The sequence below is a fragment of the Epargyreus clarus genome, unplaced genomic scaffold (assembly GCF_041222505.1).
Source record: "Epargyreus clarus isolate Ecla_fem2 unplaced genomic scaffold, WU_Ecla_fem_2.2 ptg000006l, whole genome shotgun sequence".
NCBI classification, from domain to species: Eukaryota; Metazoa; Arthropoda; class Insecta; order Lepidoptera; family Hesperiidae; genus Epargyreus; species Epargyreus clarus.
This window is the reverse complement of record NW_027332214.1, coordinates 11088929-11103680: the sequence shown is the minus strand read 5'-3', so window position 1 is coordinate 11103680 and position 14752 is coordinate 11088929. Positions and strand designations below refer to the sequence as shown.

General features: G+C 34.5%; 1 protein-coding gene across 3 annotated transcripts in view; it reads right to left on the bottom strand.

The window, feature by feature from the left end:
- Positions 1–7757: 7757 nt before the first annotated feature.
- The window catches only part of LOC140742956 (uncharacterized), a 46424-nt gene continuing 39429 nt past the window's right edge, over positions 7758–14752 (bottom strand). For 2 of the 3 annotated variants that reach the window (XM_073074063.1, XM_073074064.1), the window contains 9 exons: positions 13684–13902; positions 12853–12942; positions 12376–12530; positions 11962–12052; positions 11275–11325; positions 11013–11033; positions 10431–10619; positions 9318–9480; positions 7758–8926 (listed from right to left, as the gene is read on the bottom strand). In XM_073074063.1, coding sequence (XP_072930164.1) covers positions 8763–8926; positions 9318–9480; positions 10431–10619; positions 11013–11033; positions 11275–11325; positions 11962–12052; positions 12376–12530; positions 12853–12942; positions 13684–13902 — 1143 coding nt within the window. In that variant the 3' untranslated portion in view covers positions 7758–8762. The remainder of the gene's footprint in view (positions 8927–9317; positions 9481–10430; positions 10620–11012; positions 11034–11274; positions 11326–11961; positions 12053–12375; positions 12531–12852; positions 12943–13683; positions 13903–14752) is intronic. The other variant, XM_073074065.1, reaches the window with a different exon arrangement.

Below are 14752 nucleotides of genomic sequence, written 5' to 3'. Positions count from 1 at the left end.
ATGTGAAAATACCGAATTGTTCAGTCGTGTATCTATTCCGAATCTATAAAATGTAATTTAGGTGGACGCCGCGCCGGCTCACGAAACCTTTAATGATAAATTAAACTACTATTTCGATGAATCTAACGTTGACAGTCCTAAGCCTGTATAAAGTATGAAGGAAAGATTACAATTCATTATTACTAGTGAGTGCGCGTGGAACCCTTACCGCCCTAACGTATTGATGCAAGGCATGAACGAACTAGCTTCCTAGTCCAAGAATAAGTACCTAGTCCACATTAAATTGTAGTAACTAATGAGACTTTATGGGACTAGGTGGAACAGGTTTCTGGATCACGTATTTATAAATACTAGGAACAGGCATACCTAGTCCCAAATTTACCTAGTACAACCCATCTCTAATTTTGACAGTTAATTGTCACTCAGTCGCCATTTTAATTTGAAGCTTCTGGAGCAATTCGTTACGTGGCGCTAGTTTCTGCACAAAAAGTCATTTTGTGTGGAAGTGTGTCCCCCCCGCCCTAACCCAGAACCCTAAGCGGTTGTCGCAGTGCTACAGTTACAGTAGTGAGTGTCGCGTCAAAACGAGTGGTTACGTTGCTATTTGTTTCCGTGATCTTTTAAAAATGCCACGAGCATCTTGCGTGGTATACGGCTGTTTGAACTCGTCTTCATCAAAACCGGAGTTATCATATTTTAAACTTCCTGGTGCTGTTGAAAGGCAAGAATGATTTATTGTTATAATATTATTATTATAATTTGTAGATACATACTCGAATTAAAGTTCGTGTGATCGTGAAATAAATTTGTGAACATAATTCAAAATGCTAAACTAAGATGACGGCTGCAATAGATTATAATTTTTTATGGGTATGATTTTCGAGGTTGTTTCTTATTTATCTTGGACAAAAAATAGTTGCCTACATGTGTTTATCATGGCTTTTGCATGCTGAAACCGTTAGTGCTGTCAAAACATAAATCTAAGATGGCGGCTTCATGAAATTGTCAACATTTTCGTCATGGGTGTCGTTTTCATGGTTCTTGATGGCGTTAAAACCGATAGTGCTGTCAAACCGTAAATCTAAGATGGTCGCTGCATTAAGTTGTCTACTTTTTGGCCATGGGTGTCGTTTTCATGGTTCTTGAAGGTGTTGAAACTAATAGTGCTGTCAAAACGTAAATCTAAGATGGCGGCTGCATGAAGTTGTCAACTTTTTCGTCATGGGTGTCGTTTTCATGGTTCTTGATGGCGTTAAAACCGATAGTGCTGTCAAAATGTAAATCCAAGATGGTCGCTGCATGAAGGTTTCAACTTTATGGTCATGGGTGTCGTTTTCATGATTCTTGAAGGTGTTGAAACTGATAGAGCTGTAATTTTGAAATAATAATTGTGTTCGCCTTCCTCTCAGTTGTAAGAAATGAACACAAGGTTGAACTTTTTGTTTATACAAAACAACATCTTTTTAATATTTGTTATCTTTTTCAGACGTTCCCAATGGCTACGTTTGATATCTCGAGAAGATTTAATAAACAAACCGCCTCAAAACTATGCCGTTTGTGAAGAACATTTTAATGGTATGGATATAGTAACGGGAACCCATCGCAAAAATCTTAAAACTAATTCGTTACCATCTCTTCATCTACCACTTTTACAAAAAAAAGATGTAGAAACGTCAACCGAAACTCCGAACTTGGTTGAAATTTATACACAGACGGAAGAAATAGTAGTACTTTCAGCCAGTGAACCTTGTCGTACTTCCATATCTCTTTCATTGGACACGTCACGGAAAAGAAAACTAAAATCCGACCTTTTACAATGTAGAAAAAAAAATAAAGTATACGAAGATGAAAAAGAAGCGGGAAAATATCAAAGAGATAAATTGCATGAATCGTGTGACAAATTTCTGACGAAAGAGCTTGCTGTGTTGGTAAAAGCACAGACTCACTTAAAATTTAATTACACTGGAAATAAATATAACCAAAACTACAAAATGTTTTACTTTAATTTATATTATAATAGTCCGAAAGCTTATCGGTTACTGCAAAATGTTATATGCCTTCCAAGCCCGAGAACATTAAATAAACATGGAATACCAGTAACATCTAAAGTGAATGACAGACTTATGTCAATTTTGAAAATCAAAGTTGATGCCATGGATGAAATGGAAAAGAACTGCTCAGTTGTCATTGATGCCATGAGTTTAAAGGCTAATTTATGTTATAACTTAAAGCAGGATAAAATTATTGGCTTCCATGAGGTCGATGGAGTACAGTCACCAGAACCTGCAAAAAATGCTTTAGTTATGATGGTTCGTGGGATATTTATGAACTGGCAGCAACCCGTGGGATTTGCATTACTCTCAGAATGTAGAAACCATGATGAGATAGCTAAATGGATTGACGAACTTTTGAAAAAACTATTTGAGATAGGACTTAACATTAGATTATTTGTCTCCGACATGAGGTCTGATCTACTTAACGCTGCAAAAAATAGATTTGTTACCATCGAACGGCCTTATTTCTTTATTAACGACAGAAAAATATATTATATTTTTGATGCATCCCATCTTATAAAACTAGTTCGAAACAATTTGATTACCTACAACTTTCATTTCCAGGATCGTGTAGCTAAATATGAGCACATCGTTAAATTTTATGAGAATGATAAACAAAAGACCTTTAAACTAGCACATAAATTGTCAAACAGCCACATCTATCCAACAAAATTTGAAAAAATGAAAGTTCGCTATGCTACTCAACTTTTAAGTAATTCTGTTGCCGCCGGTATATCCACTTACGTAGATTTTAATCAAATTGAAGAAGCTGGGAGAGACACTGCTCAACTCATTAGAATTATGAACAATTTATTTGATTCATTAAACTCATCAAATCTTAATGATTGTTATGAATACAGACGAGCGTTTTGTGGAAAAGAATCACAAATAACTTTCTTTAATGAAATGTTAACTTTTTTTCAACATCTTAAATTAATCAATCCGAAAAACGGAAAAAATGTCACTGCATCTGTAAAATTTATATATGGGTTTCAAATAACTATAACTTCTATTTTAATGTTATTTGAAAATCTTAAGTTAGAAGGGTATACTTTCTTACCTACCAGGAGGCTCAATCAAGATGTAATAGAGAAATTTTTCGGACAAATCCGAAGCAAAAACGGTCTGGCATCTGAACCGTCTAGCTCGCAGTTTATATCTGCTTTTCAAAAATTATTTTTTTCCAATATTATAAAACCTCCAAAAGCAGGTAATTGTGAAGACAATTTGGAAAAAATCCTTATTCGGACCAGTGCATTGAGTGAACTGAATGACGAAACGTCACATGATGAGGAACTAGAAACTCCCGGCACAAGCAATGACAACTCAGAGAGCAGCGTCCAAATTATGAGTTCAGAATATAATGATAAGATGGATGTTCCTGAAACAAACTCCCTTTTTTATGTATGTGGTTATCTTCTGAAAAAATGCGGAGAGCGTCACAACAATTGCCAAATTATGAAATCATACATCAAACCAAATCAAGCCAGCCATAACTTTAGTTCAGAAAGTAACTACCTGAAATACAGAGAATACAGCAAAGATTCTAACCAAAGCTTATTAATTGTACCACCAGATGATTTCGTTAATTATGTTGAGAAAATGGATGACATTTTTTGTAGTTGCTTTAAGAGAGAACACGTAAACTGCAAAATAGCGGTATTTATTTACAAAGAATTAGACAAAATCAATTTCACAGTACCTTGTCCTTGTTTCCCAATAGTTTATTTAAAAAAGCTGTTCATAAGAATGAGAATCTTTTACACTATAAAATTTAATAATAAAAAATTCCTGAATTGTGATAGAAGAAAGTATTTTTCAGTTAATAAATTGTAATTTATGAAGAATAAAGCATTTTTATGTAAGTTTTTTAATTACTAGATACATAGATATATTATCCTACTGACGTAGATAGATTGGCAACATCAAACGTCAAGTGAGACTAAAAACCTGATTATTTATGCGTGTGTGAAATGCCAAAGTGTGCATTGCTAGTTTTACTACTAATAATGTATGGATATCGATTAAATAAAGATATCAAAACAATGTTGTTCATAACTTTGTTCACTCAGTGACTTAAAGAGGATGCAATCGCTAAAGATTGATTATACTGATGATGACCGGCAATAAATAAAATAAAGAAAAACATCAATGCGCCCAGATACTTATATATGAAACAAATTGTAGTAGTTACTTGTTACCTGTATAATAGATTGATGGAGTTTATGGAGTTTTCATATCTTTTGACAGGTGTAAGGGGGTTAAAAAAACTACGAACGTTACTCATAACTAATATTTTTATTTTACTCCAAAGTTGATTAATTTGTTAAAAAATGTCGCAAGCTTTCCTTACTTATATTCTATACCTATGCTTCATATTTTATTTTGATAATAAAATAAGTTTCAATGAATATTTTTATTAATAAATATTTGTGTATTTTTAGGAGATCTGAAACAAAGCATAAAATCCAAAATTATAAAAATATTACATTATATGTAGTGTGGTTTGAATAAGGTAGCCCTACACGGCCGTTTATGGATGGTTTTATAAATATGTATTGAATTTGTTGGCCTATGATAAACCTTAAATAAAAATAAGTTAAACAAGACGTTATTAAAATTTACATAGATAAAATCACTCAAAAATAATACTTTAACCTAATCTATGACTAACAATAATAAAAAGTTAGTTCGCAACACCAAAAAATTGATAAGAAATAGCAACTATTTACGTATTTATTTATATTTTTATTTGTATTTATGTGCATTCCTAGTGTTTATGTGATGAAACTCGAAAAAAAGTCCCATCTTTTAGTATATAACACTTTTGTAATAAGCCTAATATATTACATTTAAATAGCTAAACAATTCATGTAGTACTTACATGTTAAATGAGTATTTCTGTGGGTTTTCTTTCTTGAATGAGTTGCAAACAGGTACAGCACACACAATCGGGATCAAACACTTCTACTAAACACTGTTTTAACACTTTTTAATCAGAAATCTTTAAAAATAAGCGAGATTTGTTTTTACCAAAAAAAAACATCGGGCTGATACAGGCTGATAGCCTATACGTGAATGGTCTTTCCTGTCTATCTCGCTCTAACACACACGTATACTATCCTCTGACTCTTTCGAATTGCCAATCTATTAGTGTAATATATCTATGACTAGATATTACAAGCATTTTTACAGGAAAATGCGTGACAAACACCTGAAGTCTGACGTTTAATGTTCCCTGCCCGCGCGTCCGCTCCGAAGAAACGAATCGCGAACGCCCTATACCGCACAAGCGCACCATTAATTTATATTTCCACAAGTCTGCAAAAATTATAAAGCCGGCTATACTTACGCGAGAAGTCTCGCCGAGAAAAATGCGCGAGAACTGAGAAGGCATCCACGTTCTCTACCTATACTATACCTTTCTGTTATCTCGCCCGAGAAACCCTTTGAAGCGGGCAAAATACCGACACCGATCGCAAGGCAAGAAAGTTATCATATTCACGCTTTTCGGGTGTTCTCGGGGGTTCTCGGCCGTAGCCGGCGCAACGAACAAAATCTAACCCGTAACTTCCATTATAGTTGGGGAGCCCAAGAGATCCCCTCTTCGGGAGTATCTCGAACGCGTCAGACTAAGATATGGGAGATACCTTACACCATGTAGAGTATCCTAAACCATAAATTAATTTTCTATGTCGGGGGTTTGCAGTCTAAAAAATCGATCACTGGACATGTTCGAGCGCGGCCAATTTTCTTTTTACCACACCACCACACCGACCACACGTCGAATTAGTGAAAAAAATAGTCATTAAAAAAAAACAGCCTGTATTATTATGCTATCTGATAGTGTCACTTATTAGCATGAATCTCTGGGAAATAATGATGTATCACAAACTAAAGGAAAAGGCTAATTTTTAGGAAAATACATTAATCTTCATACATTCTCATTCTTTTTCTAATCGTCAGAATAAGAAAACCCCTAGCTAAATCGAAAAATATCATATAACCTTCTCTTCATTTTAACGTCTAATCTACACAATCGTATAGCTCGAATTTTTACACATTTAGCATTAGTGTTGGACACGGCCTTATAAGATCGAATACATACACGTAAATTTCTTTTTTAACGTTCGATTTAATTTACTTTTAAATGTTGTCTCTTGACCATTAGATTACAGCGTGATGTACAGTCACGAGCATAAATATATGACTATGGGCAGATCAGCAAAAATATGTGACCTAATAACGAGTTCAATAATATATGCCTGCACGAACGCAGCAAAAATATCTGACAATTATAGGCAGCAAAAATATGTGATGATAACGTTGATCATATAATTGTGACATGTGTTATGACATGTGACGTCAAAGGGGCAATAATATCTGACATAATTTACAAATATCTTTGATGTAAATATCAATCAACCTACCGGTCAAAGGGGCCAATGTATTTTTCCGGAGAAAGAATATGAGCAAAAAACACGTTATAAATATTTTTTCATATTTTTTTTATTTAAGTAAGAAAAAAACAGGGTTAAAGACAAAGACAGGATAAATATATTTTACCAGAGTGAATTTTCCAAATCCGAATCTATAAGGATTAGCGAAAAATGCTAAAAGGAGTTACGAGGCCGATATTGATAAAAACTAATACTGCATCTTTAGTTTTTAAGGACCCGTACCCAAAGGGTTAAAAGACAACCGGAAAATAAGTATTATACTTATTTTTATAAAATAGTAAACATCTGGTGGTACGGAAGCCTCCATGTGCGAGTTTGACTCGTACTTGGCGAATTATTTAAAATATCCCTATATACGGGGATCGAACCAGTTCATTTTGAAAAAAAAAATACACACCTTATATAATTCTACTATCGGATAGTGTCCCTTATACGGATTAAATTCTGGGATTAAATGACAAATTATAGGAAAATCTTCTATTTTACCCTGTATACAACAGAAATTATATGTCCTAACGACTTTTACAATATTATATAGATTATACTTTATTTAACTAAAATGGTTACGAAAATTCTACTAAGACAAAAATATAAAAAGAAGTTACCGCAACAGTTAATTAATACATGTAACTTTATTTATTTATATTAGCAATACCAAGTTCTTCAATTAGCAATATTATCGGAGAAATAAGTTCCATCTTTATGATGTCGCTTTGATATATTTTTATCGTTAAAACGTGGGTAGTAGATCTTTTTATTCAACGCTGCCGAGTAACGTTTAGGAATTGATTGATAGTGTATTATTAGAAACCTATTCAATTTCTTTTTATTATAGTATTATTTTAATAATTATTTTGTATTTTTTTCGTGATGTTATTTTTATAATAATAAGTTCTTATTTATAAAGTCACTGGCTGATACGATTCTATGATTTAGCATAAAAAAGAAAAAGAACGCGGCTTGACGTTCGAGTTGTATTTTGAGCCGGAATAACAAAAGGGAATAGATTAATATTGTCACATATTTTTGCTTCGTAAGGTGGTCACAATTATTTGATCAACGTTAGGATCAGATATTTTTGCTGCGTTCTTGTAGGCAGATATTACTGAACTCGTTCTTGGGTCAGATATTTTTGCTAATCTGCCCATAGTCATATATTTATGCTCGTGACTGTACCTATGTATGTTCATTTTATTTTTCCCACGCTTCTTATAATAAGAAAAATAAATAAAACAACGAAAAATATAAGATAATAAGTATAATTTTACAAATCCAGTAACATTTCGAATGTTAACAATTTGAAAGCTTACTTAATTCGTCTTTTGTACAAATATTGACTGTTTCTACGTTACAGATATTACGATTATATCGAAATTAAGTGGTTAGAGTCCATATTATTAAACATTATAAGTACAATTTTATTATTCTAATCCTACAGTCAATTTGCATGTTGCTTTAGGGAATGTCATTCTATAGATACCAACGTAGTAATTTTTGTTAACACAAATTATAGGTTCTTATACGTTCGTTTTATGAACCTAGAATAATAAACATAGGATTTTAATGATACAAAAATCTGTTCGAAGCTCTATTATTTCTTATGCGTCTCCGTCTTCTGTTAGAAGTGACATTACTGTGTGCACAGTTACACGATAGGTCATGTATTAAAATAACAAACATCCACAATAAATGATACACGAATGCGGCCAAACACATTCGTATCAGAAAATTCTCTAATGAAAACGGACCTTTAATATTTTTTGGGTAACGCCACATTTTGGAACGTAGTTACTACAGCACGTTAGGAGAAATTATGTCATAGAAGGCCTTAACTAAATAAAATAGCGTGTAAGTAAAAACAAGCTGTATTAAGGAATCGAAATACCAGTTCGAAGCGAAATCGAATAGTTCTTTATCATCAGACATTTTAAAGATTTAATTCTAGGAACGACTAAGTTATGTTCATGAAGAGAGCTTGGAATTTAACAACGTTTAGATGTAAACGAGTTCTAAATTAGTTTTACAGCCAAAAATCACCTAATTACGACGAGCGTCCGGTCAACATTTGTATGAAAAAGTTGTAGTTGGAACACCGCAACTTTGTATATCGGGTGCTGTGTTACCATTTGTGAAGGATCTAAAATATTCACAAAATACTAAGTAAATAACAATACATTTTGCTGCATTTAACCATTACAAATGTTAACCACACGCGCTACAACCATTCGCGAGGACCGCGGTTGTTCGGTTACCGCCTCCTGGTCGCCGGTTTCGGTTTGTTGAACTGGAAGTTGGCGCACTTGGGGATGTGTCGCTCGGCGGCCGCCTGGTTGAAGCGCCGGTTGCAGTGCGGACACTGCACGTAGTCCGGGTTCTCTGACGGCGGTGGTGGTGGTAGGTCACTGAGTTTGCCTGGAAGTTTCATAATATTTATTTTATTTCGTGCCTATAGACAAAAGTGATTAAAGACAAAGTAAACAAGTCGACTTCTAATACGATACTTTTGATATAGTGTAGGTGCTCTTGGACCACTAAATCGAATGAGGTGGCTGGCTATTTCACAGTTATTATTTTTTACGAAATGAATACTTGCTAGACCACAGATGCGTGGCTACTTCGCACAATTAATTTTGAATGCCTCGTATATATAATAGTTGAGCCACATCCTTACCAAATCCTTCGAATCAAAATACAACAGCGTTAGACTGTATAAAGCAGTAATAGGTCGAAGATTTTGACCGGAACTAACTCTCCTTTTATGTCAAATATTTGAACCAAAAGGTTATAGGGTAGTGTCACTTACCACCAGCGTTCAAATGCGCCTGCACTTGCTTGGCGGCGCGGATCGCCTGGATGAACTCCTCGTGTTTCTGCCGCCAGTTACTGTTGTTCACCTTGGACACCTTCGTGGACGAGCTGGTGACGCCCTTGCGCAGCTTGCTGATGAACGGCTCTGCTTCTGTGCCCTGGGGATTCATATGGTTGACGGTTGAGTGTTAGAACAAAATATAGTAAATAGTGACGGTACTGCAATCAATAAAATCAGTAAACTAAAACTATGATGATTAATTATTATCAATACAAGTTGATTGTTATTGTCATGTATACTTTTGTTCAAGAATTGTAGGTAATTAAATCTGTTTAAGTTTTGTGATTCTAACGAATGTATATTATTATTAATATTGTCATTTTTATCATCGGCTTTTGTTGTCCCTCTCGGAAGTTAGGTTAAATAAAACATTGATAAAACGTGATGACGAAGCTTCTTCCTGTGTACTGGAGAATTTTTAATAAATTGTATTTTATATAATTTCGAATATTATCGTGAAACATGCGACACAGATTACAACGAATAAAAGTCTTGTGTGAGATATTTTTAAGCATGAAAGTTTTCATTGAATATTTGAGTGACCAGCAAATTAGTGAGTTTAATCATGCGACGAGAGAAATTTGAAAAAAAAGCAATAATTTGTTAATTGTTATATCTTGCCTTATAAACTTCAGCGTCTGTACCCTATTCCAGGAAAGCAATATAAAATTAAATAATTTTAATAAATCAGTGATAAATATTATTTTTGGACAGATGATTTTTTTTAAGTAGGTAGGTATAGTTCACGTAAAACTGCTAGTCCGCTCAGAATATAGAAATGAATCGCGTCGCCATAGCAAATTGTATGACTACACCTGCTCGCAACAACTTCAGAGCGGACTAGGAGTTTGGCGCGGACTACACATATGTGATAGTTTTTGCGGTTGGTAGGTATGTATTTTGTATTATGAAAGTAAAGTTTATTGAATTTTCTGCTGACAGAGTAGTCATCCCATCGCCTTTTAGCTAAAAGAACTTTCCGGAAGCTTCGAGAACGTTTTTCAAAATGTTTGATATACTATGTCAGTAAATTGCTTGTGCACTTACCGCTAGCCTATGTTTAAGAGCGTCGAAGGGCTTCCGCTTCTTCGCGTGCGCCTTCCTGCAGATCTCCTGGTGTTTCAGCAGGCGGTCGGGCGCGAACCGCCGGCCGCACACCGTGCACGCGTCCTCGCCGGCGCTGCCGTTCGCCGAAGTGCTCGTGCGCGGCTTGTTGCTGCTCGGCGTGCGTGAAGGCTGGAAAGATATAGTTGCCAATAAAAATTTGATCAATGTCCACACAATAAAACGATCAACATGATTACAGTTGGCAGTTTGTTCTTTTAATAAAATCTGCTCTGAAAGTACGAAACAATGTGTGGCAATTGTTGCCACACATTGTTTCGTTCATACTTCTTTCTTTAAATTCGTAGCTATGTTTAAACTTTTGGGGATTGATAATTTCAGATTCAGATTTTAGTTGTTGTATCGTAGTTATCTAAAAATGACTTTAAGACGGTTTGCCTTAATTCATAGGCCCGCCATCATGCTGTGTAACTACAATTTTATTAAGTACATTTAGTGCATGTTTTAAAAGCGCAGTGACAGATTTTTAATTCAATGTTAGACAATATAACCCAATGTACTCACCACTACGTTTCTTTTTGGCACCTGAAAATAAATAGACCTATTAGGTGCATAACAGAAAACCGCAATAACCACACGTGCAACAGTATTAACACAATTTAACATACAATTACAACCAAAAAAATACAACATAGAGATATTGAGTTTAAAGCAATCTTCTAAAAGATATCGTAGATAAATTAGCGATGTGGATACTCCCACACTGTTTTTTATTTATTATAAAACAATGCTAATTAATCAAACAATTTTAATCTATAATACTTACGGAGTTAGTCGCTCGTTGCATGGCCCCACGGGGCTTGTTACTCTCTGGCACCTGATAAAAACATTACTTGGTTTATGTCTTACATAAAGTTTTTCAATTTATTTAATTAATTTTAAATAAAAAGTTTACTTATTAATTTAAATCGAATTAATGTTGCACTAAAAAATTTATATCAAGTCAGTCATGTTGACTTTAAAGAAATGACGTAAGATTCGAATTTAGAATGTCATTTACTGTGACAGATTATATTTATTTTAATTTTATTCCAGATTTTAAATAGGCTAAGCGGTGGTTGCTACCTGGTAGTATGCTGATATTGCTTCTTTTAGATATACTGGTATTTAACTACTTTTATGCATCACTACTGCACATTTATGTATGATTTTTAAAATAATATTAATGCACTCGTAGGCATAGATTAGTAAAGATACTTCGCCGCCTTGAAATTGAATGAAGCCACAGACGGCTTATTAGTAAGTTATTTTTTTGAATTCTTGAAGAAGAAAATTTACGAAATTTCTGCGTAATTTACATAATAAATAAATAATTATTTCAAATATTTTAGGGACATTTTTTCACAGAGACGTGGCAAAACTCTTTTACGCAACTATTTCAATTCTCAAAACTGGGTACATTTTCTTGTTATGAGTGAGTATTCTTTACTAATCTATGTTCGTAGGTACTTACTGTATTTTCACTCACGGCCCTTCTGGGAGGGGTTGCAGCAGGAGGAGGTTTTGGTTTGACGGGACTCTTGGATTGTCGGACTACTGGGCTCCTGTTAATCAAATAATAATAAAATTACATTGTTATTTCGATTTACATTTCTCTGATCCATTTTTTAGTCCATCATCCAAAAAGCAATAAAAATAAGATTAAAAAAACTTCAACATCTACTATCGTTTACAATAAAATTGAAACTGGAAAAAACTGAAAGAATGTCATACACATATAGATTTTAATGTGATAGCAAAAAGTTATTGCAAAAGTGTAGATTGAAATTTTTTTAGGAGTCTTTATGAAAAGGTGGCACATTTCAAAAGGAAATTATACAAACATAAGTTACTCTTAGCCATAACATTTATTTAAAAAAAATTGTACCTCTTTTGTGGTCTTTTAGCTTCAACTTTTGGCTCAGGAGATCTTGGGGTGGGCGTGGGCGCGAGGGCTTCTGGGAACGTCTCGTCCTCCAGAAGGTAGTTATTGTGTGCCTTGTCCACTTCGTCCGGGGAGGTTAGCTCGCCGTTGGTTTGTGGCTGGAAAAAAGTTATGTAAATGTGATAAGATTTTTTGAAATTGTCGAGATTGCAAGCAGCGTCGCTTTTTTCATGATTATGATGGGAGGGCACATGTACCTATTTTCTAGCTTTAGACGTGGATCAGGTTTAGCCACATCTATAGGATGTAAATGATGTATACATGGATGTATGAACGACAAATTGTCGATATTGACGTGACGATCTACATAACTATACTTTGGGGCATTTGTACAGAACATTAAATGCTTTTAATTTTAAGAGCAAGAGTAGGTAGTTAGGTATCTACTCGTAATAGGTACCTACTTAATGAATTACTTACGAGTTTCACGGAGTTCAAATCGAGCTCATGATTGTGGTTTAGGTCACCTGAACCGTTCACAATTTCTACCCTGTTGTCTAGTTTCTGTATCTGAAATGTATAAAAAGCAGTAAGTGTTATAAAGGTGCAAAAGTTCTATCCTTCAAAGTCGACGATGCATTGACGATTCTCCTGGTGTTGTTAATGTCTATCATAGATTAGTAAAGATACTTCGCCGCCTTGAAATTGAATGAAGCCGCAAATGGCTTATTATAGTAAGTTCTTTTTTTGAATTCTTGACAAATAAAAACATTCTTAGAGAAAATTTACGAATAAATAACTAATACTGCGTAATTTACATGATAATTAAATAATTTATAATAATAATTTCAAATATTTTAGGGACATTTTAGCACGGAGACGTGGCAAAACTTTTTTACGCAACTATTTCAATTCTCAAAACTGGGTACATTTTCTTGTTAGGAGTGAGTAATCTTTACTAATCTATGATGTCTATAAGTAGATACCTATAATAGGTGACGGTGCCTATTTTTTATATTCATTTATAAAAAAAGGTATATAATAAAATTTTCTGGACATAATCTTCATGGCATAGTTGACAAAGGATTTATAAATGAAATTAAGCAAACACTGTATGTTATAGATGTCTACTACCAAGAACCAACTAATAGCACTCTGTTATATCTGAGTTGTGTTGCTTTTAAAGATAGAGTTTGAACGTAGAGGCATTCATACATATTCAATCCTCCTTAAAAACGACTACCTACTGTTGATCATGGCAAAATACGAATTTGTTTGTACAGTAATAAAGCATTTAACACAAGTAGGTACCTGTTGCTTCTTCACAGTATGCGAACTGACAGTAGAATGAGTCTTGATCGCGGTTCTCTTCTCCATAGTGACCTTAGTATTCGAAGTGCTGGTGACCTTAGTGTATCCATTGGGCAGCGGCTTCCGTGGCGGTGTTCGCTCGGTATTGTGTATTGGCTGAAGCGGGTAGCTCTTGTCTATACCCGCTTTGGTGCGCCGCTCTTCAAACATCTGACGGACCTGGAAAATTTAAAAAAGGTTTTCTTTCACATTGTGTAAAGGTGGTACATCAATAATAATATAATAATAGTAATGCTGAGCGCCGTTGTGTTGTGGTTTGAAGGGCATGGTAAGGGAGACATACTTGTTCTTATTACAGCTTAGTCCTCAGGGGTAGCGGCGCATCTGTGGCTGACCTCTGGTAGGAATTTGTTACTGTGTGGGGTTGATTACAGATGTCCATTGGCGGCAATAGCCACTTACCATCGTGTAAAGTGTAGCTTCTTTGCAACTTTTGTGTTGGAAAAAAAGGTAGGCGTTAGGTACTTTACCATGAGTATGATAGAATGGCATATGTTTTTGTATTCAAATTAATTTTATACGTTTCTGATACTCGATTAGGAATAAAAAGGTGCAGCAAAAGTATAAAGATATACTACTTATATAGATAGTTAATTGTATCAGGCGTTACTTTGCGGAAATCCATGCTATTAAGTTAGGATTAAAACTACTTCGCAACACTACCTACTTCTTTGGTGGTGGTGGTATGTATGGTGGTGTATATTTTTAATATTTTGCATCTGCTCGCATCCTTTGAGGGAGGGAGGGTGGTACATACTGCATGGTTTAAAATATATACCATCATACATATTTGTAGCGGATTGTTGCGAAGTAGTTTTAATCTTCACTTAATATCATGGATTTCCGCAATACTACTTATTCACTTTCAAAGTTCGTTACCTACATTTTACTTTGAATTGATAAAGTGTGGTTTCTACTCTCACTTTAATAGCTTCTTCAACTAGGACCATTATTCACGTCGTATAGTCATTAGTTCCTTGTTTGTGACTGCATTTCTTGGACCTGCCTG